At 43.1% G+C, this 23407-nt stretch overlaps 1 protein-coding gene across 5 annotated transcripts in view; it reads right to left on the bottom strand.

The window, feature by feature from the left end:
* The window catches only part of fat3a (FAT atypical cadherin 3a), a 182270-nt gene that overhangs the window by 23062 nt on the left and 135801 nt on the right, over positions 1-23407 (bottom strand). For all 5 annotated transcript variants that reach the window (XM_061781961.1, XM_061781962.1, XM_061781964.1 and 2 more), the window contains 10 exons: positions 22700-22910; positions 19893-22618; positions 18419-19790; positions 16545-16741; positions 16224-16377; positions 15304-15537; positions 14407-14799; positions 13690-13904; positions 12191-12328; positions 2162-2305 (listed from right to left, as the gene is read on the bottom strand). In XM_061781961.1, the coding sequence (XP_061637945.1) occupies positions 2162-2305; positions 12191-12328; positions 13690-13904; positions 14407-14799; positions 15304-15537; positions 16224-16377; positions 16545-16741; positions 18419-19790; positions 19893-22618; positions 22700-22910 (5784 nt within the window). The remainder of the gene's footprint in view (positions 1-2161; positions 2306-12190; positions 12329-13689; positions 13905-14406; positions 14800-15303; positions 15538-16223; positions 16378-16544; positions 16742-18418; positions 19791-19892; positions 22619-22699; positions 22911-23407) is intronic.

The raw sequence follows: 23407 nt of genomic DNA, 5'->3' as shown, positions 1-23407 counted from the left end.
AATGTTGGCCATCTGAAAAATGTTCACAGATATGCAGTACTTTGGTTGGAGCTCCTTCTGCATGAATTCTGTAGCAGGCAAGCACGGTGGTCGACTGGTTAGCACACTGCCTCACAGTTCTGAGGACCCGGATTCCAATCCGGCCTCGCCTGCGTGGAGTTTGCATGTCCTCCCAGTGCCTGCGTGGGTTTTCTCCAGGTACTCCAGTTTCCTCCCACATCTCCAAAACATGCATGGTAGGTTATTTGAAAACTCTAAATTGCCCATAGGTGTGAATTTGAGTGTGAATCAGAATGTGGCATCGAGGCAATCAGCCTGTAGCACTGCTGAGGTGTTATCGAAACCCAGGTTGTTCCGACAGCAGACTTCAGCTTGTCTGCGTTATTGGGTCAGGTGTCTCATATCAACCTCATGGCAATACTGTTCAGGTCAGGCAAGTTTGCTGGCCAATCAAAAACGGTAATATTGTGGTCATTCACACAGCTTTTGGTATAGTTTTGGCAATGTGGGCAGGTAAAAGCAAAAGCAACATCTTGATAAAACTTGTCAGCAGAAGGAAGCATGAAGTGCTCTAAAATTCCCTGGTAAAAAACTGCATTGAATTTAACTGCATCATCATTTAACACCACCTTGAGGCATGGTGTTGTTCCCAAAGCCACCACCATCATCCCGGTCCCAAATAAGTCATCTACCTGCTGCCTCAATGACTGCCGTCTGGTAGCGCTCGCTCCCAGAGGTCATTCCCATGATGAAGTGCTTCGAGCAGCTAGTCATGCACCACATCAAGTCCTCCCCCCCCTCCTTGGACTCCTTCCAGTTTGAGTATTGGTCCAACCGGTCAACCGATGACGCCGTCTCCACCACCCTCCACTCTGCCCTCATCCACCTGGACTCAAAGGACTCATATGTCAGACTTCAGCTCAACATTCAATACCATCATACCTCAACAACTGATTTACAAACTGGACCAGCTGGTGCTCAACACTTCAATATGCAACTGACTGCTGGACTTTCTGGCAGGGACACGGCAGGCAGTACGGGTCGGCAGCAACACATCCAGCACCATAACTCTGAACACGGGGGCCCTTCAAAGTTCTGTGTTGACCCCCCTCCTCTTCACCCTGCTGACCTATGACTGCACACCAACTTACAGCTCCAACCTCTTCATCAAGTTTGCAGACGACACAACTGTGTTGGGTCTCATCAGCAACGGGGACGAGACAGACTACAAGAGTGAGATGAGCCACCTGGCTGGGTGGTCCACGGACAACACTCTCTCCCTAAATGTGGAGAAAACCAAGGAGATTGTTGTGGATTTCAGGAGAGTGCACTCCCAGCATGCTCCCCTGAACATTAACGGTGCTGCGGTGGAGAGAGTTTGCAGCACCAAGTTCCTGGGAGTGCACATCACCGAGGACCTCTCATGGACCAGCGACACATCATCACTGGCCAAGAAAGCTCACCAGCGTCTCTACTTCCTGCGCAAGCTGAGAAGAGCCAGAGCCCCTACCCCCATCATGTGCTCGTTCTACAGAGGGACCATAGAGAGCATCTTGACCAACTGCATCACTGTGTGGTATGGAGCATGCACCGCATCCTGCAGCAAGACTCTCCATCGCCTAGGGATGGCAGCTGAGAAGATCACTGGAACCTCTCTTCCCTCCCTGCAGGACATTTACAGCACCCGCCTCACTCGCAAAGCCCTCCGCATAGCGGGGGATGCCACCCATCCATCATGCAGCCTCTTCAGTCAGAGTCTGCCCGCTCTGCCCCCTCTACCTCTTCTGTCCTCTGCCCATCTGAATTCTGATGACCCACAAACATGCACACACACCCACATCAATACACGCGCACACACACACACAGCAGACCGAGGGTCGCACTTTAAGCAGCAGGGGTTTTGTCATCTCATTTATATACGTATGTCTTATTTGCCTTGGCTCTCTGACCTTGACTATGTTGCACACGTCACCTGATCTTTGATATTTGTACATTTAATTAATCCTTTTCATACTGTCCATACCATAGTTTTATTTAGATTCTTTTGTAGCACCGCAGGCCCTTGAGTACCGTAATTTCAATCCTCTGTATGTGTTACGCATATTGACGAATAGACAATAAAAGCACCTTGTACCTATTTGTATGTCAACATGACATTTACCTGGATGACAGTGGTGAGGTTGGCGGGTGAGAAGGTAGGCGGGTTGTCATTGATGTCAGAGATGTCAATCTTGACCATAACAGTGGAGGACAGAGGTGGGATTCCACTATCCAGAGCTCTGACGGCCAGTGAGTAGCCAGGAACCTAGGTGGCAAGAATTATTTTTAAAGAACTGCATTGAACATGATTTACTATCAGTAATGGAAACTGGGCTATTAACTGGACAATGTCACAGAAAATTATTACAACATCCTCCACTAAAAAGCAGCGACTTTAAGGGCTCTACTTTTGTAGACGGTTACAGGGCGCAAAAGCAAGCATATCCTGAGTTTCATTAAAAGCACGAGGCTCGCTACGTGCGTTTGCCAATATGGCAGACCACTCTGCAACAGGTGGGCATTGCAGCACAGCGTGGGTGTGCCCCTGACGATGTGGCCAGCGGTGTGATTTGGTGGCAGACAGTGTGTTTAAACATGCCTGTTGAGACCATGTCTAAATAGTGGTCCAAGCTGTTCTAGCGTGATTTTGGTGAATTTGATCAGGGCACAGGCAGACAGATTCTGAGCTCTGTGGATGTGTGGTGAATGTCAGTATGTATGTATTGTATTCCATTCATTAATATGTGAACAGTGGGCATCAAACACTTTGAATCATTGGATAAATAAATTCATTGAACATATTATTAGTATTCCCTCATTTTTTTCTCACTTAATGCCAGCCATTTTTCAGAAATTTACCAGAAATGTTTTGACAATTTTGACTAATGTTTAAATGCCGACAGAAAATTCTGTTCTATAGGTATAGAAACATAGAACCAACCAAAAGATTTAACGCTCTTCTTTCATCTGGTAAAAAAGTACATTTCTACCTTTTACCTTTCGTTAGTAAACAGCAGTTGAACATAGGTTCCAAGAAAAAAAAAAGGGAGAAAAAGCATTTTGTGAAACAAGGCATTTCAAGCAGGACTTTCACTGATACTGTTTTTTATTTTATTTTTTTGCTTTTATGATAGCTCAAATATCTAAACAATGCTTCCCAACTATATAAAAATATAAACAACACAAAAAAGGTATTTTGATTGAAAAATAACAGTACATTTACAAGTGCAGCATGCATTTTCACATTTATGATGCACGAGCTTTGAAATACAGTGGCTGAAATAAGTATTGAACACGTCACCATTTTTCTCACTAAATATACTTCCAAATGTGCTATTGACCTGAACAATGACCTTAACAATAATAACAGATCATACCATACATCATTAAAACTTACCTTTGGGAATGAGAAGAAAATGAAAGACACACAAACCTCCTTTCCATGTAACTTCTAAATAACCGTATTTTCACGACCATAGGGCGCACCGTATTAAAAGGCGCAGTCTCAGTTACGGGGTCTATTTCTGTATTGAACACATACGTAAGGCGCACCGTATTATTGGGCGCAGGCATGGTAAAACATACGCTAGCTTAAAACATACGGTAGCATGCATGCACGCTAAAACAATGTTTATAAAAAGGCAGCGGGAGCAAAACTGAGTTCAGTTGTACTTTATTTAAGTATTTAACAATGTATTCACCTTATTTTTTGATCAATCCTCATCCACATATCCATCAAAGTCCTCCTCTTCTGTATCCGAAATGAACAGATGGGCAAGTTCTCCATCAAACACGCCAGGTTCCCTCTCGTCATTGTCCGAGTCAGTTTCGTTGCCGGGGGGCTGTTTAGCAATGATGCCGGCTTTCGCGAAAGCTCGGACAACAGTCAAAGCAGATACCTTAGCCTAAGCATCCACAATCCATTCACATATGGTGGCGTAACTCGCCGGGCGTTGCCTCCCTGTCTTAGTTGCACTTGGTTTTTCATAGCGGGCACAGATGGGTGCGCATCGAGTCACAGATCAACAGGGACGGTGACGCGTGGAAAATAAACATCCTGTCTCTTTACGTGCACCTCACTCAGCCACTCTCTCATTTTCTCCTTGTCCTTCCAGCCCTTTTGATTGGCCATAGGTGGCATTTGCTGACCATTACCATGGCAACCAAGCACAACAGTAAAAGCCGACTTCTCATGCCCTGTTGTGCGTATCGCTACCGTGGTGGTCCCCTTCTTCTCTACAGTGTGGTTCACCGCGATGTCAAAAGTGAGCGGCACCTCGTCCATGTTGGTGATGTGGTTGGGCTGGATGTATTTGTCGGCTATCTTTTTACTGCAGTAGGAGCGGTAGATGGCCAATCTTTCCTTGTACTCCGCCGGAGGTTGCTGCGCCACAGTAGTCCTTGCCTGGATGGATAGATGGCGCCGTTTCATAAAACGAAAGCACCAAGACGGACCTCCTTTAAAATGTTCGATTTTCATTTCTTCTGCAAGCGTTATTGCCCTCAGTCGAATGGTGACTGTAGAGACGCTTCTCCCGGCTGTTCTTTGCTCATTAATCCATTGCACGAGTTGGTCTTCAAACTCGGGCCACCTCCCCTCGTTTCCGCGGAAACTCAGCTTCGTCTTCTTGACTTGGCGAAGCTCGTTTTCCTACTTCCTCCACTTGCGAACCATGGATTCGTTGATCTTGAATTCTCTCGCGGCTGCTCGATTCCCATGTTCCTCCGTGTAACTAATAGCTTGCAGTTTAAACTGTGCTTCGTAAGCGTGTCTCTTCGTAGGTGCCATTTTCGGGTATCCTTAGCCAAACCGATGCACATACCGTAACTATATACCTACTGGGGGCGTGTCTTTAGCCTTCTCTGTCACGCACACCCTTCCCCCTTTTCGTCCGCATGCTGTCCTCAGCCACGTCCGCTTTTCCTCTGAATAAGCAGCGTGTCGGCAGGAAATGCTCCCAGTCAGTCAAGCGGAGCGCTCATCACACAAGAACATTTATAGATGTTGGAACTCGGTGCACACATAAGGTGCGCCACATTATTAGGCGCCCCGTCCATTTTGGAGAAAATTTAAGACTTTGAAGTGCGCCTTATGGTCGTGAAAATACGGTAGACTGAACACTACAAAGTCCATGTTAAATTTGTTAATGTTCTGTTTGTATGACCCAAAATTGATGTGGAATAAATTAGGTAAAAAAAAAAAAAAAAGTGAGATTAAAGAAAATCTCTCTCTCTCTCTCTCTCTCTCAACAATTGGGCTCTTGTTGAAATAGAGAATGTGGAATCGATGCCATTGAAGCATAATACATTCTCATGATATTGTTTTTTTAGCCTCAATTTTGGACAGATACAGTACGTATATATACATACAACCTCAATTCCAATGAACTTGGGACGTGTTAAACATAAATAAAAACAGAATACAATGATTTGCAAATCATGTTCAACCTATATTTAATTGAATACACTACAAAGACAAGATATTTAATGTTCAAACTGATAAACTTTATTGTTTTTAGCAAATAATCATTAACTTAGAATTTTATAGCTGCATTTTGCAGGTGGCAAAAAAGACTGAGAAAGTTGATGAATGCTCATCAAACACTTGTTTGAAACATCCCACAGGTGAAAAGCCTAATTAGGAACAGGTGGGTGCCATGATTGGGTATAAAATGAGCTTCCCTGTATTGAAAATAGTCGAACAGTTTAAGGACAATGTTCCTCAACGTACAATTGCAATGAATTTAGGGATTTCATCATCTACGGTCCATAATATCATCAAAAGGTGGAACTGCATCAAAAACCGACATCAATGTGTAAAGGATAGCACCACATGGACTCAGGAACACATCAGAAAACAAATGTCAGTAAATACAGTTCGGCGATACATCCATAAGTGCAACTTGAAACTCTACTATGCAAAGCAAAGGCCATTTATCAACAACACCCAGAAACGCTGCCGGCTTCTCTGGGCCCGAGCTCATCTAAAATGGACTGATGCAAAGTGGAAAAGTGTTCTGTGGTCTGACGAGTCCAAATTTCAAATTGTTTTTGGAAATTGTGGACGTCGTGTCTTCCGGGCCAAAGAGGAAAAGAACCATCCGGACTGTTATGGATGCAAAGTTCAAAAGCCAGCATCTGTGATGGTATGGAGCTGTGTTAGTGCCAATGGCATGGGTAACCATTAATGCTGGAATTTACATACAGGTTTTGGAGAAACATACTGCCATCCAAGCAACGTCTTTTTCATGGACGTCCCTGCTTATTTCAGCAAGACAATGCCAAACCACATTCTGCACGTGTTACAACAGCGTGGCTTCGTAGTAAAAGAGTGCGGGTACTAGACAGACCTGTCTCCCATTGAAAATGTGTGGCGCGTTATGTCGCGTAAAATACGACAACAGAGACCCCGGACTGTTGAACGGCTGAAGCTGTACATCAAGCAAGAATGGGAAAGAATTCCACCTACAAAGCTTCAACAATTAGTGCCCTCAGTTCACAAACGTTTATTGAATGTTGTTAAAAGAAAAAGTGATGTATCACAGTGGTAAACATGACCCTGCCCCAGCTTTTTTGGAGCGTGTTGCAGCCATAAAATTCTAAGTTAATGATTATTTGCTAAGAACAATCAAGTTTATCAGTTTGAACATTAAATATCTTGTCTTTGTAGTGTATTCAATTAAATATAGGTTGAACATGATTTGCAAATAATTGTATTCTGTTTTTATTTATGTTTAACACAGCGTCCCAACTTCATTGGAATTGGGGTTGTATATATCCATCCATTTTCTTACGCTTATCCGGGGTTGGGTTGGGGGGGCAGTAGCTTTAGCAGGGATGCCCAGACTTCCCTCTCCCCAGCCACTTCATCCAGCTCTTCCAGCTGGGAAACAGTCTCTCCAGCGTGTCCTGGTGGGACGTGCCCGGAACACCTCACCAGGGAGGCGTCTGGGTGGCATCCTAATTAGATGCCCGAGACACCTCATGTGACTACTCTCAATGTGGACGAGCAGCGTCTCTACTCTGAGCTCATCCCGGATGACCGAGCCTCTCACCCTCTCTCTAAGGGAGAACCTGGACACCCTGCGGAGGAAACTAATTTCGGCCGCTTGTGTCCGGGATCTTGTTCTTTCGACCCACAGCTCGTGACCATAGGTGAGGGTAGGAACGTAGATCGACCGGTAAATTGAGAGCTTCACCTTTCAGCTTAGCTCCTTCTTTACCACAAGGGACCGATACAAAGTCTGCATCACTGCAGACGCTGCACCGATCCGCCTGTCGATCTCCAGTTCCATTTTTCCCTCACTTGTGAACAAGACCCCAAGATACTTGAACTCCTCCACTTGGGCCAGGATTTCATCCGCGACCTGGAGAGGGCACTCCACCCTTTTCTGACTGAGGACCATGGTCTCAGATTTGGAGATTCATCTCATCACAATCGGCTGTGAACTGCTCCAGTGAGCGTTGGAGATCACGGCTTGATAAAGCCAACAGAACCACATCATCTGCAAAAAGCAGAGATGCAATACTGAGGCCACCAAACTGAACCCACTCTATACCTTGGCTGCGCCTAGAAATTCTGCCCATAAAAGTTATGAACAGAATCGGTGACAAAATGAAGCCTCGGTGGAGTCCAACCCTCACCGGAAAGAAGTCCGACTTACTGCCAGCAATTTGGACCAAACTCTGACACTGGTCGTATAGGGACCGACCAGCCCGTATTCAGGGTGTTTGGGACCCCATACTCCTGAAGCAACCCTCAACAGGACTCCCCGAGGGACCCGGTTGAACACCTTCTCCAAGTCCACAAAACACATGTAGACTGGTTGGACGAACTCCCATGCACCCTCGATGACCCTGCCGAGGGTGTAGAGCTGGTCCACTGTTCCACGGCCAGGACGAAAACCACACTGCGCCTCCTGAATCTGAGATTCGACTTCCCGACTGACCCTCCTCTCCAGCACCCCTGAATAGACCTTACCAGGAAGGCTGAGGAGTGTGATCCCCGTGTAGTTGGAACACACCCTCCAGTCCCCCTTCTTAAAATGGAGGACAACCACCCCAGTTTGCCAATCCAGAGGCACTGTCCCCGATGTCCACACAATGTTGCAGAGGCGTATCAACCAGGACAGCCCCATAACATCCAGAGCCTTTAGGAACTCCAGACGAATCTCATCCACCCCCGGGGCCTTGCCACCGAGGACCTTTTTAACCACCTCGGTGACCTCAACCCCAGCGATAGGAGAGCCTGCCTCAGAGACCCCAGACTCTGCTTCCTCATGGGAAGGTGTGGTCTTCGAAGTATTCTGCCCACCGACTCGCAACGTCCTGAGTCGAGGTCAGCAGCGCCCCATCCCGACTATACAGTGTTGATGGTGCACTGTTTCCCCTGCCTGAGAAGCTGGATGGTGGACCAGAATTTCCTCGAAGCCGACCGGAAGTCTTTCTCCATGGCCTCACCGAACTCTTCCCATACCCGAGTTTTTGCTTCAGCGATAACCAAAGCTGCATTCCACTTGGCCAGGCGGTACCCATCAGCTGCCTCAGGAGTCCCACAGGCCAAAAAGGCCCGATAGGATCCCTTCTTCAGCTTGATGGCATCCCTCACCGTTGGCGTTCACCAACGGGTTCGGGGAAAAGGATGAAGATGTCGTTATCCTTTTTGGTGTCAAAAATCATAATCATAATCACACACACACGCTCTGTCAATCACAGTTTCCCTCTCTCAACCACGCTACGACAACTCCCCAACACGCCCACATGAGCCCTCAATGGATGTCGTCTTCCTCTGATCGTGCTGACAAAGCTTTGATCAAAGCCACTGCTAACATCTCGTGTCGATTTATCATACTTAAAAACCTTCCCAAGACTTACTTATTGTGGAGCAGCATGTAGTGACTCTGACCAAGTTGACAAAACCTCCCCCACAACTTGATAACCTGCTTTCTTCCAAGCGGCCCTGCTGTGCGAAACAACCACTAGAAGATGCTTACTGGACCTTAACCTAATTAGCAGATCCCCTCGAAATCTTGGTTTACACTCATCAAAGAGTAGTTTTCTTCGTTTGAACTGACAGCAGCCAGACAGATCGATGAATACAGCAATGAACTATTTTCTTAATATTCAAATGTGCACGCAAAGCGCCACCCACTGGCGTTTGAGACTACTGCAACGCCTGAACTTCCATTCAAAGTTGGTTCTAACTGAAGATAAAAGGTCCGTGTTGATATTTCACAAACTCTGCAGAAATATTCCAAATGTATGCCTTGATGTCTGTGTCAGTGTGTCAACTTTACAGGTGCGGTTGCGAGACTTTGAGAACTGTTTGTCTTGGTTTGAAGCCAAGCAGCATGAAATGTGATTGAACCATAGCAGTTGATTTGCCAAGACTAAAGTTTAAATAGTTGTTCTATATGCTTGATTTATGAGTAAAGAGTACAAAGTTGGGAGTATTTTATATTGAGATATGATTTTTACACCACTTTTACGGCAAAGTTTATTGACTAAATTCGAGTCGATGGGCGTGGTCTTGTCCGGTCCTCCGTCCTCTTAGACACGCCACCTGGGTATTTAACCTCTGACTCCCAACTCCTCCCTTTTTTTCATGTCTAGTCTCTTTCGTGTCTAGCCCTCTTTCGTTCCCGGCTCTCTTGTTTTCCTCGGCGAGGCTCAGCTGTGCCGACGCCCCCTCCCCACTCCCCTTTCTTTTGGTCAAACGCACGGCTTGGTATCCGCGGGCCTTGGGGATGGAGACCCGGCTCCCTGACCTCTGTGGATCACCGCTGCTAAGCCTCCAGAACAGTTGCTGCTGAGCTACCAGATATGCTCCCAGCCAAATGTGTGTTCTCTGAACCTGCTAGCGGATCCCGGAAACAGGCGGGGAGAGAGACTGTCATGTTCTCCCAACGAGGCGTGACGAACAACAATTTTTCTTCTCCCGTCTCTTTTGTTTTTATTTTATTTTTCGGCATCTTTTTTTTCTTCCTCAACCAAACCTGTCTCCGTGCTTCCCGAGACGACTGAGACAGACCATCCCACCGATCAAGTCATCTACGGTCATGAGTAGCGCACAATAAGCATTGCTAGGATGTACAATATTAGTCCCTGATAATTTCGGGGAAATTACTAGCTTCACACAAAATCCACAAAAAAAGAGGTGTGCGTACCAAAAAAGTCACTTCCCACACTCGATAACAACAAACCGTGGTTCACTGCCAAACTTAAGCAAATTCACCAGGTTAAAGAGGATGCATATCGAAGTGGGGACAGGGCCCTGTATAATGGCACTAGAAACCAGCTAACTAAAGAAATTAACATTGCAAAGAGAAACTATGCAGTAAATTTAGAAAAACTGTTGAGCGCTAACGACTCTAAATCAGTCTGTCATGCATTACAATCACTAACCAAGCTGAGAACAATAGCAGACTAGCTGACGACTTGAACACCTACTGCAGATTCGAAAACGACACTTTCACGCCCACACCCACCTAACCGCACCACCGACCACCATCACACCTCTGACTTCTGCATTGACCATCAACGAACAGGATGTGAGACGCATCTTCAAACAACAAAAGATTAACAAAGCGGCAGGCCCAGACCATGTGTGCCCATCCTGCGTCAAAGTTTGCGTGGACCAGCTCGCTCCAGTCTTCACACAGATCTTCAATAGATCTCTGGAACTGTGCGAAGTACCATCCTGTTTCAAATGCTCCACCATCATCCCAGTCCCCAAGAAACCTGCAATCTCGGGTATGAATGACTACAGGCCTGCCGCCTTGAAATCAGTGGTCACGAAGTCCTTTGAACGCCTCGTGCTGGACCACCTCAAGAGCGTCACTGGTCCCCTGCTGGTCCTACATCTACGTCTACATTGGTATCTTGGTGACGAACAGTCACTACTGCATGCGCCACATGCACCAGTCCACTACACAAACTAACAAGTGTAAAATGGCGACTTCTTGATGAAGTACTGCCTCCACAAGCGAAAATATAAAAGTAATCAAATCTCTGGATGCCTCTTTATTTATTTTTTTACTCTGGGCTAGTCAAAGCCCTGACTTTATTGCAACACTGTCCCTCCGTTCCCTTCATCAATGAAAGGTAATGAATGCTGTACTTGGTATTGGCCCAGCAGTACAGGGGTGTGAGGTGCGCAGTAGCTCAATTTCAAAATGGTGTGACTTATTTATTGCCTTGTCATCATATAGGGGAATGTTTACTAATGCTGATTACACACACACACACACACACACATACACACACAGTTTGTTTCCCTGATATGTTGCATTGTTCTATAGACAGCAGTGTATTTGTTTTGTTTTTCTCTTCACTGAGAAAAAAAAAAGTACTAATGAAGTACAATGGGGAGAAAAGCCAATGTAACAGCAAAACAATGTGAGGAATATGATAACAACCCAAATTAATGAAAAAAAACATCTGACTTCCTTAGGAGAGGTAGAGACAGAGAGAGACTGTGAGGGAATGCTCGAGACAATCATAGAAAGAAAGAAGACAACATTGTCAGACACGCAAACACACAACCACAGAAACCACCGCTCAGTGTGTGATAACCCCTAAAACCCTTTCATCAGCCTAAAGCTTTGATCCCACCCACCCGACTTCAACTACACTCAGATGGCTCATGGACCACACTCATTAATTCTTTATGATAGAAATCTGAACGTTACAGACGTTTTCAAGCACTGCAGACGAATTGGAGATGACAAAGAAGCAGAAAATGGTGAAAGGTGAGAAAACTACTGAGGTGAGGAGACGGAGGTGGCAGTATGTATTCATGTTCAAATGTATTGCGCTCATATGTGAGACTTCCAGGGTAAATGTGCATCTGGCTTTCCTGGTCAGGTGTGAATATTTGCCATGTGCTTTGGTTTTCATTCCAAATTCATTGGCTGTCTACAGGAGCTTTCTTCCAGAAATATGAGATCAGATTAGGGCCCCATTTTCTCTGTGTTGTTCTACTGATAATTGTTGGGAAATATTTAGGTGAAAAATGTACGATTTATTTGGATTTGTTTTTAAATATCTACCCCATCGTACGACAGGAGCGAGAGAGATGACTTAAAAAGAAAGGCCGTTGTTTTGTTCACTATCATTTCAGATGCGTATGTGTTTGTGTTTGCGCTCTCACTGTCTCACGATCCAGATGCTTGTTGACCTTGACGATCCCGCTGAGTGGGTCAATGAAGAACTGGTTGTCTCGGTCCCCACTCACAATGGAGTACAGGATGGCCCCATTCAGCTGACTGTCCATATCCTCCGCCACCAGCTGCAAAAGACACACACAAACAAACAATACAAATATCAGTCTCTCTTGATTCAAGTGTCAGGTTTCAGGGATTGACACCCTTTGGTTTTTACCCTTTCTCGAATTTCGACTCTAGGGATCAATAAAGGATTATCTTATCATAAAAGTCATTCAATTCTTGACTTAATCAAAACTTTACTCATAACAGTTACATGTGTGTTCAATTCCTTGATACAATACTTTCTATTTTCTATTTTTGAAAAAGACCACTTTAAAATGGTATTATTATCATTATTATTTATTATTATTATTATTATTATGAAATCCGTATGATGTGGCAAAGTTGTTATTAACAAGAGACCTATAAACACTTCTTTCATTCATTGTTTCAAAAAGCATTGGTTCCATAATATCCTGTATGTTGTAACAGTAGAAAATATACTGTATATGCATTTTTATTACTAACATTATGCTTCCTTATCTTGTTTCCTTACTTTACTTTATTTTTTGTATTTAATTACTAAAATATGTATGCTTGCATGTGTTTATATGTACAAATGTAACAGCGTGTGTGTGTGTATGTGTATGCGTGTACTGAATGCATACATGTGTGTGCAAATAGCACGTTTTCTGTTTTGTTCCTGTTCTTCTGTTTATTATGTACAGCACTTTGTGCTGCATTTTCTATGCATGAAAAGTGCTATATAAATTAAGTTTGGATTTATTGATTGATTGATGGATTGATAACACAGCACAGTTCAAAAATTAACAACTAACAATGAGCAGCAACAATAAATGCAAAAGCCAACACATCCTGAAGAGGATGTGAATTTCATGATATTAACAAAATGTGTTGCTTATCATACTTTCGCCGCAATTTCCTATCATTACACTGGTCAACAACAAATGTATTGTCTAAATCAGTTGACAAAACATAGACAACTTTCATCCATTCATTCATCTTGAGTGCGCTTATCCTCATTAGGGTCGCGGGCGTGCTGGAGCCTATCCCAGCTATATCTGGGCGAGAGGCGGTGTACACCCTGAACTGGTCGCCAGCCAATGGCAGGGCACATAGAAACAAACATTTGCACTCACATTCACACCTACGGGCAATTTAGAGTCTTCAATGAACCGACTCTGCATGTTTTTGGGATGTGGGAAGAAACCGGAGTACCCGGAGAAAACCCAAGCAGGCATGGGGAGAACATGCAAACTCCACACAAGCAGGAGTTGTGCCGTGCCACCCATATACAACTTACAAAAACATTTTTTTAACCCAGTGTTACTTGTTCATAAATGTTGTTTGAGCGCGATGAATCATGGTGTCTCAATCCAAAAGGTCAATCAATGACTCATCAACTGATCTAAACATACAGGACCTGTACAACTGACTCTCCGATGGTGGCATCCTCTGACACAACAGTGGTATAGAGGTCACGGCTGAACATGGGGGCGTTGTCATTGACATCTGTCACATTTATCTTCACTGTAGTAATGGCACTCAGTGGAGGCGTGCCCCCATCTTGAGCCTCCACTGTTAAGAAGTAGTCCCTGCAGGTTTCATAGTCCAGTGACTGGGCAACTACAATGGCACCTAGAGGGAAGTGAGTGCAGAAAAAGCAAAACTTGTGAATATGATGTAGTATCCATCCATCCATCGATTTTCTGAGCCGCTTCTCCTCACTAGTGTCGCGGGCTGCTGGAGCCTATCCCAGCTATCATCGGGCAGGAGGAGGGCTATACCCTGAACTGGTTGCCAGCCAATCGCAGGGCACATAGAAACAAACAACCATTCGCACTCACATTCACACTCACGGGCAATTTAGAGTTGTCAATCAACCTACCATGCATGTTTTTGGGATGTGGGAGGAAACCGGAGTGCCCAGAGAAAACCCACGCAGGCACGGGGAGAACATGCAAACTCCACACAGGCGTGGCCGGGGATTGAACCCCGGTCCTCAGAACTGTGAGGCAGACGCTCTAACCAGTCGTTCACCGTGCCGCTATGATGTAGTATAACACATACAAATAAATGAGAGTATTGTCTCCAGTGTGTCGTAAGTGAATTTAACAACAATAATACCTGTCACACTCACCAGAAAGAGAATGGATACTGAACTTTCCATGCTCATTTCCTGATCGTATACTGTAGGTAATCTCAGCATTGGTCCCGATGTCCTTGCTAGCAGCGTACACTGTGAGAATCTTGGTGCCCACTGCCACATCTTCTGGGATGGTCACCAACTGATCTCGACGCTCAAACACTGGTGGATTGTCATTTATATCCAGTACAGTGATTGTAACATTGGCCAATGAAGAGAGGGGCACAGGTGAACCCTGATCTGATGCGCAGACTTTTATCTGATAAGATGGCTGAATCTCTCTGTCGAGGATTCGTTCAAGCACCATGATCCCTGTTGACTTATCAATAGAGAATGAACCATCAGCAGAGTCTGCCAAGGAGTAGACGACCGTACGTCCTGGACCAGCTGTGCAGACAAAATAAATAACTCAAAGTCATTTTCCACTTAGAAAAAAAACCAAAAACAATGTTTGACCAAAAAAAAGTTTGGAAAATGACAAACATCAATTTAAATAGTGATAGACAAGATTACATGAGGAGTGAGGATTAAATGCTAAAATTATAGAATAATGTTAACATTGGTCAAATTCAGTCTCTGTTCTGAAAATGGCTGTAATAATTTATTAATTCATAAGCAAATTTCCTGCTATTTTCTAAAAACTTAACAGCTAGTAATAAAAACCGCATACAAACAACAAAATGATCCTTTCATATGTGTTGATGCAGCCAGATGATGCCTCTTCCATGGTAGAAAGTGGTTTGAGCATTGAATGGATACTTTAAATCTTAAACATAATATACTCTCATGTAATGAGGAAAAGACACTTTTTTTTTTTTTTTTTTGCATAACGATGTCATACATACAGTATTCAAGATGGGAGTTCATTGATATTAAAATTAAAAACATCACCTTCATCAGGATCTATGGCTTGGATACGAGTGAGAAGGGCTTTTGTGGCAGTGTCTTCATATACACTAGCTGTATAGTGTGGCAGGGTAAAGATGGGTGGGTTGTCATTCACATCTGTCACTTCCACCCACACCACAGCACGGCACCACCGCCCACCACCATCAGTTGCTAAGGCAACCAGCCAGTAGTTGGGCGTCACCTCTCGGTCCAGAGCTACAGACGACTTGATCTCACCTGGTTAATGAAGTTATTAACAGCATGTGAACAGATTGAAGAAAACACCGTTATGATGTTTTGTGTTGAGGTGTGCACTATGAAAGGCTGGTAACCGAACCACTAGAATAAAGTTACTACAAACGTGAACTCAGCCACATGTCCAATGTTTTTAAGACCAGGTTAAAAACTCTTTTTTCCCCTCATGCCTATGATTGAGCATTTTATAGCATTTCCACTTTTAAATCATTTTTCCTGCACTGTACTTTTTTTTCTCTTTGCATTTAGTTACCTTGTCTATGAAATGCGCTATATAAGTGAATTTGGTTTGCTTTGCTTTAGATGTTGAAGCATTTGACATACTGCTGGCGGTGGCGTTGCCATTTTGAATGGCACCCTGTGCGAGACCCTTCTATGGTGCACCCCCACAATCATTTTCTCCCTCGTCATCATTGTTAATGTATAGAGTGTAGAAGGGAGGCATAGCTAACAATGGAATAAAACCTGTCCTGTGTAAACAAATTCAAACAGGAGTATATTGTTTTGTCTCAACCTTTGTATTGGCGGGTCTGCTGTTTACCTAATGTTAGCTAGTAATGCGAGTTGTTTTGAGTTTAATTTTGTATACATCATTACATACAGTACTTTATACTGTAGACAATGTAAAAGAGTTGTTAAAAAAAAAAGTACAGTATATCCATTCATACCGGTGTCTGGGTCAATACTGAAGTCATGGGATCCTAGGCCATGCAAGGAGTACTGGATCCAAGCGCTGATGCCCACATCTTTATCAGTAGCACCGACCTTTAGCAGCACACTATTCACTGGAATATTCTCCGGAATAGATGCAGTATAGAGTGCCTGTGGACATATATTCACAAACACACAGCCCTTGGATTAAATAATTTATGAAGCTTTGACAGCAGCTTGCTACATTCTGTCTGAAATAATTTATAGTCCTCTGATACATCCAAATCCAGCGCATCCAAACAATGAAGACAGTGGCCAACAAGAATCTTAATAGTCACCTGGTCACAAATGGGTTTGTTATCATTGGCATCCGTCACTGTGACCTCCACGGTTGCTTGGGAAACAAATAGTCCATCGCTTGCAGTGACATTAATAATGTAGAGGTTGCGTTGCTCCCTGTCCAGCAGCCCTTTCACATACATTTTCCATTCACCCTGAACGAGACCCAGCGCAAACACACCTCGATTGTTCCCACCTGTAAAACATAAACACAGGGCAATGAATCTGGTGTCTGAGTAGTGTACACAGTTTGTTCATTCGTAATAAAAACTGATCAGACTATCCACCCATCCATCCATTTTCCGTGCCTGCTCAGACTATACAAGCAAATATTCTGAACATTACTTTATGCTAGTTTACTATTAATTACTATAACTGTGGACAAGCATTAATATTAGGTATGTGAATAATCCTGTACATGCATGTACAACATGGTAAACTGTTAATAGAGACTACTTATAATGAGAAATACAGAGAGAGTTCAAACCTTATCATTTAAAGAGCTTGCCATTTCAGCAACAATAAATGCCAAAGCCTAAGACAATCACAATTTTAAGAGCATACTGTAGACATTTTCATAATTCCATTTGAATGAGGACTGAAGGCACAGTCATGGTGCATACTTTGGTAGTTTTCCATTATAACGTGTGGAAAATGCAGATGACAGAGATGAGCTAAACCTCTCAGTAGCCTTCCCAATATGCTTCTTCATGACTCGAGTCAAATGAGCATGTCAAAGGTTTTTTTTCACTATAAATTAAGTATGTTTTCTCATGCTACTTTGGCGTGTTCGCAAGGGGAAACAATTGGTTACACTTGTATTATTCAAGATGAATTAAACACAAGATCTCTAAAATAATGTTACATTGTACGAATCATATTCGATTATTTATATCCTGCAGCACTGTTTTAGAAAGCCAATTTAAATCTTAGTTTGATAGGAATTCCATAAATTGAAATGGTTTGACCTATTTGCTGTTCTTTTACTTAGTAGACACTGGTCTAAAAATGATATTCTTCCTCTGGTCAACCCATAAGTTGTAGGTTACATCTCACAAGCGCTTTCAATACCTTACAGATAGAAAAGCTCAACACAAGTGAATCCCATATAATAGTTTCCTTCTCAACTGTCAAGTGTAAGGGCCAGCTATTCGGGGTACCTGTTTTCTTCCACCAAAAAGTTAATTTGATCTTTTATCTCCTGTCTCTTTGTTGGTGCCGCTCTCAGTCTCATGGGATGTTCCAACTTCATTAGCATCTTATTTGTCAATGAATGAAGTAATCCTTTGATCTAAATGCATTCTATTAAAGCAAGTACAGAACTAATCCCGCTTTCATTAATTTTTATTGTTTCTTTTGCCCACAATAAGCAGTAAACTGTATCTCTGTGTGTAAGTCTACTTTTAATTTTTCTCACTAAAATACTTCATACAAATTAAACTCATTTCATTTTGGAAAACACAAACACAACATGGGACTCATTAAGTTCCCAGTGAAATCCCTCAATGAAATTTCGGCGAACCTCACAATTTTACAATGTTTTCAACAACTACAGAAAAAAAAAAAAGAATCACTCCAGATTTCCCACAGTGTTTAACAACAAATATGCTGTTTGTTATGTATTTGATCTTTAGAGAATTTTAGTTTTTTAGATTATTTGAGTTATGAAACATTTTTTGGAGCCCTTAATGTTTCTCTGTGAAAAATTTCCCGAATAAAACAATACAATGATGTATTTATTTGTTTACCATAATCATTGGCTTACCCAAACTCTTATCCTGCATACACATTCCAGGAAGCCAAAACTTACAAAAAGTCAACGTTATTTTAATATACATTATTTTAAATACAGCAATAAAAAAACTGTTCTTACCAGTTATGTGATAGCTGACTTGTCGGTTAATGGCAGAACTGTCATCATCTCTCGTGTTCAGCACAGCAACCACTTCTCCCGGTGAGACACTTTCGTTAACTGTACCAATATACCGTTGCTCCAGGAAAATGGGTGGGTTGTCATTGATGTCTGATACTGCCACTGTAACAGTGGTGGTGCTGGAAAGAGATAATGCCTCCCCTAGATCTGACGCAATCACTGTGAATGTGTATGATGGATTGGTCTCATGGTTCAGGTTCTTGCGGGTGGAAATCCAGCCCGCGTTGGAGTCAATACTGAACATTCCAGTCAATGCATTGGAATCACGCTCTGAAAGGATGAAGGCTCCAAGACTGTATATTACTTGTCCATTAGCAGCTGAGTCTCGGTCGTGTGCTTGGACTTGAATAACTCTGGTTCCAATTGGCATTCCTTCCAAAACAGTGGCTTCATAGGAGATCGAATCAAAGGATGGTTTATTGTCATTTAGGTCTAGTACTTTAACGTCAACATCGACAGAAGTTACAGAATCCAGCTTGGCCTGTTGCACAGTGGCAATAACTTTGAAGTGGTATTCTTTGATAATCTCATGATCCAAAAGCTTATCAATCTTGATAACACCTGTATCTTTTTCGACCACAAACACCTCATCTTTGTTGTTTTCTCCATTCTCTCCATTAACCAGGGAAAATGTAGCTGTAAGGGTGTCATATCCAGGTGGATTGTTAAGGTGGACCATACCTATAGCATGGCCTATTAGTGTGTCCTCTGGTATGCTAAATAAGTATGGATGTTGACTAAATGAGGGAATGATGGAATCTGGAGAAAGAACATGCATGTAGACTGACACTAGAGAGTGCCGAACTGGATTTCCACAATCCACCGCTTTTACAAAAAAAGATAGCACAGAGTTCCTCAAATGACTGAAGCTTCCTTTTGTCACCATCCAGCCATTTTCAGGATCAATCTCCAAAATGTCTGCCACAGGGGTGTGTGCCTCACTGTAGAGCGAATATGTAACCCTGGCATTGGCACCATCATCAGGATCACTGGCCTGAATCTGTGTCACTAAAAAACCATTAGCCACATCAGATTTGACAGAAGCTCTGTATTCAGTGGCACTGAAATGAGGTGCATTATCGTTGTCATCCAAAAGTGTAACTTGCACTGTACAGTAAGAAGAACGTCCACCTGAGTCTTGGGCAAGCACAGTCAATACTATGTCTTTATTCGCAGAGTCCTCACGATCAAGCTTTTCCAGTGTGGTGATTTGGCCACTTGCATCAATGCTGAATTGGTTCTTGCCAACATCATTGACAAAGGAATAAGCAATATGACCAAAAACACCTGGGTCTGCATCTGCTGCCTTTACCTTTAATTTTAAAAAGACAAATAAACATGCATGTTTTTTTCAATTACAATACAATAACAGAAACATTTAATTAATTAAATGAATAACTACATTTATTCTTACCTGGATAACTTTGGTTCCGGCAGCAGCATTTTCTTTCAGCTCTGCTTCATATACATTCTGTCCAAAGATTGGACTATACAAGTTGGCTCCCAACACTTTAACATGAACTTGTGCAGTGTTGGTGAAGACACCATCTGACACTGAAACATTAAGGCTGTAAACAGGTTCCATCCTGTCTTTATTGTGGCTAGACAAAGTGATAATTCCAGTCTTTTTTCCCATCATAAAGTTCATCCGTTCATTTCCAGACAAAATACTGTACTCCAGCTTGTCAAAATCAGAATTGTCTTCATCTGAGGCTTGGACGCAGGTTACAAATTGCCCCTTTGGTGCCAGTTCATTCACATGTGATTCATAAAGAAGCTGGTTGAAAACTGGGGGATTGTCATTTGTGTCATTTACCACAAGTGTGACAGACACGTTACTACTTAAAGGTGGGAAGCCATTATCAGTAGCTCTAACGATGAAGTCATACTTCTGGACTTGTTCATAGTCCAGAATACGGGCAGTCAGAATTAGTCCACTGCTACTGTCGATGTGAAAATAGTCTGTGTTGTTGTGTGAATCAGATAAGATCTGGTAAAGCACAATACTATTCTTCTCAGAGTCTTTGTCAGTGGCGATTACCTGAAGAGCTGGAGTCCCAATCACGACTGTTTCCGATAAAACTACAGAGTAGGACATTTTCTGGAAGATGGGGACATTGTCATTAACATCCTGAATTGCCACATTCACGTCAACCTCAGCACGGGCACCAGTTAAATAGTCAGTTGCTCTAATGGTCAGATGGTAATATGATGCTATTTCATAGTCCAGCAAATGGATGATACTTATCACGCCAGTGTCAAAACCAATGTCAAACTGAAGAGCTGGATCTCCATCCACAATTGTGTAAAAGATACTTTGACCTTCAGGGCTCGTTGCATTTATACCAAGGATAGGTGTGTGCACTGGCACATCCTCATTAACAGAAACCAAATAAAAAGATTTGTCAAAGACAGGCATGGCTTTGTTGACAACTGTAATAGGAAATTCAATTGTCGAGGAGAGTGGTGGATAACCACCATCTCTGGCGTATATCACCATCAGGTATTCCATATTAGACAAGTCAGACTCAAAGGCCCTCTTGAGCTTCAGGCTTCCTGTTTGTCGATTGATTTCAAAATGACCATAATCATCCTTGAGATAGTAAGACACCTCTCCATTAATTCCTTTATCCCCATCGACTGCCATGACTTTGAAAATGTGTGATCCTGGCTGAGCTTCTACTTGAACAGCTGCATAATAAGGAAGTCCAACAAATATGGGGGCATTGTCGTTGATATCTTCTACCTGGACTTTCACCATAACTCTGGCTACATGCAAACGGTCATGCTCCCTTTTTGCCTCAACAACCAGTTCATAGAATTCTTGCTCTTCACGGTCAAAGGGTAAACCTGTGGTTTGGATCACCCCTGAAGTTGGACGGATTTTAAAGCATTTACCAGGGTTCAGCAATGTGTACTTCAGTGGTTCATTAAGACGGTTTCCCACAGCATTGACAACAGCCACCTTGGTGATATTCGGTACATTCTCTTGAATCGAGGAAGTGTAAAGATTATTGGTGAAGCTTAGACCAGAATCCAGAGCTTCTCGTACAATAATGGTTACCATAGCTGTGGTGGAAAATTTCCCATCAGAGACTTTGACACTAAAGCGGAAACGTTCTTTGGAAAAGTTGTTGTTTTTAACAATTATTATACCATTGGAAGGTTTGATGGAAAAATGTTCCATTGCTCCTTCTGTGAAAGAGTAGGTGAGTCCTGTCGTCTGTTTGTCTGGGTCTATGGCTGACACCTGCAGTGCTTCCACTCCCACATAGGTGGGGAGAAGAACGACTGTTTCATAGGCAGTCTGGGTGAAACGAGGTGGTGAATCATTTGTGTCTATGACTTCTACTGTGACCTCACTTGGGCTGTCTGCTGTCAACTGTGGTCTGCCATTATCCCTGACCTGAACATGGAAGTGGAAGATCGAAGATGTCTCATGGTCTAGATTTGCAATGGTCCTGATAGAACCAGTACCTGAGTCCACTGTGAAAATCATTTTTGCTGTGTCCTCGACAATCTGATATATGAGCAGAGCATTCTGGTTGTAATCCGCATCAGTGGCCCTGATTACTAGTGGGGAATCTTCTGTGTTTAAAACTAGACTGTTGACTGGTGCAGCTTCGCTAATGCTGCCATAATAGTGAAGTTGCTTGAACACTGGTGGGTTATCATTTTCATCCAAAACTTGTATTAAAAGAGTTGCATTGGAGGCCAATCCAGCCATGTTTGTAGCCTGTACTGTGAGAGTAAAAGATGCTCGAGTCTCATAGTCTAGAGACTTTTGAGTTGTAATTACTCCACTATACTGGTTTATCTGAAAGATTCGATCGGCGTTGCCTTGTTTGATATCATATGTGAGGGTGGACTGACTGACTGCACTGACTGTGGTGACAGAGGTCCCAACCACTGCATTTTCTGTGATGTCGGCTTGGTACTCAGGTTGAGGGAACTTTGGGCCCACATTGTTCGAGAGGGTGACAGCAATACGAACTATCGTGGTGGTGGACAAAGACGGGGACCCATTGTCTGTGACTCTGATAGTGAGTACGTAGTGACCTATACTTGACAAGTCAAGGTCATGTGCAACAGTGATGATTCCCAAAGCTGGCTCAATATGAAATGAATTTCCAATGTTCCCTGTTGGAAAAGAAAAAAACTATTTAGTTCATGTAACAATAATAATTTCTAAGTGCATTAAAATAATTTTGGTGAACCAACCTGACTCAATGGAGTAGTGAAGCTCTCCATTCTTCCCTTTGTCTTTGTCCAAGGCAGTCACCTGTACAACGGCTGATCCCACTGCTGCTGACTCATAGACTGAACCCTCATACAATGCACTAGTAAATATCGGTACATGGTCATTTACATCTTCCACTTCCACCAGCACACGAGCCAGGTTCTTCCGGTATGGGAATTCTTGGTCTTTTACCTGTGGAGGGACACATTGTCAAATGTTAGTCTCAATAATGGAGCAGATGTTGGAGAAGTGATTTGATTATTTGGATATTAGGTAGAACTACATTCATAAGAGCATTAGATGGTGTCTGTAAAAACTCCAATCTCCCATTCTGATGTTGTAGTTTGTGTTGTGTCTGTGTATTTACTGCAATGTTCAATTATAATTTTACTCTCCATACATTCATCCATTTTAAATACCGCTTATCCCATTCAGGGTTCTGGGGAGCTGGAATCTATCCTAGCTAACTTGGGACGAAAGAGGGACTACATCCTGGACTAGTCGCCAGTCAGTCCCAGATCACATATAACGACAGACAACCATTCACGCTCACATTCACACCGTGACTGAGTGTGAACTGAAACTACACCGCCTGCACCTAGTCAGGTCAATGTCCTGTAGCAATTATAATGGTAATACGTGATTCATGGCAACTTAATGTATTTCCATCAGACAGAAAGTACTGTATA

The sequence above is a fragment of the Phyllopteryx taeniolatus genome, chromosome 8, assembly GCF_024500385.1.
Source record: "Phyllopteryx taeniolatus isolate TA_2022b chromosome 8, UOR_Ptae_1.2, whole genome shotgun sequence".
Lineage (NCBI taxonomy): Eukaryota > Metazoa > Chordata > Actinopteri > Syngnathiformes > Syngnathidae > Phyllopteryx > Phyllopteryx taeniolatus.
The sequence above is the reverse complement of the archived record's forward strand: the minus strand, read 5'-3'. Positions and strand labels throughout refer to the sequence as shown.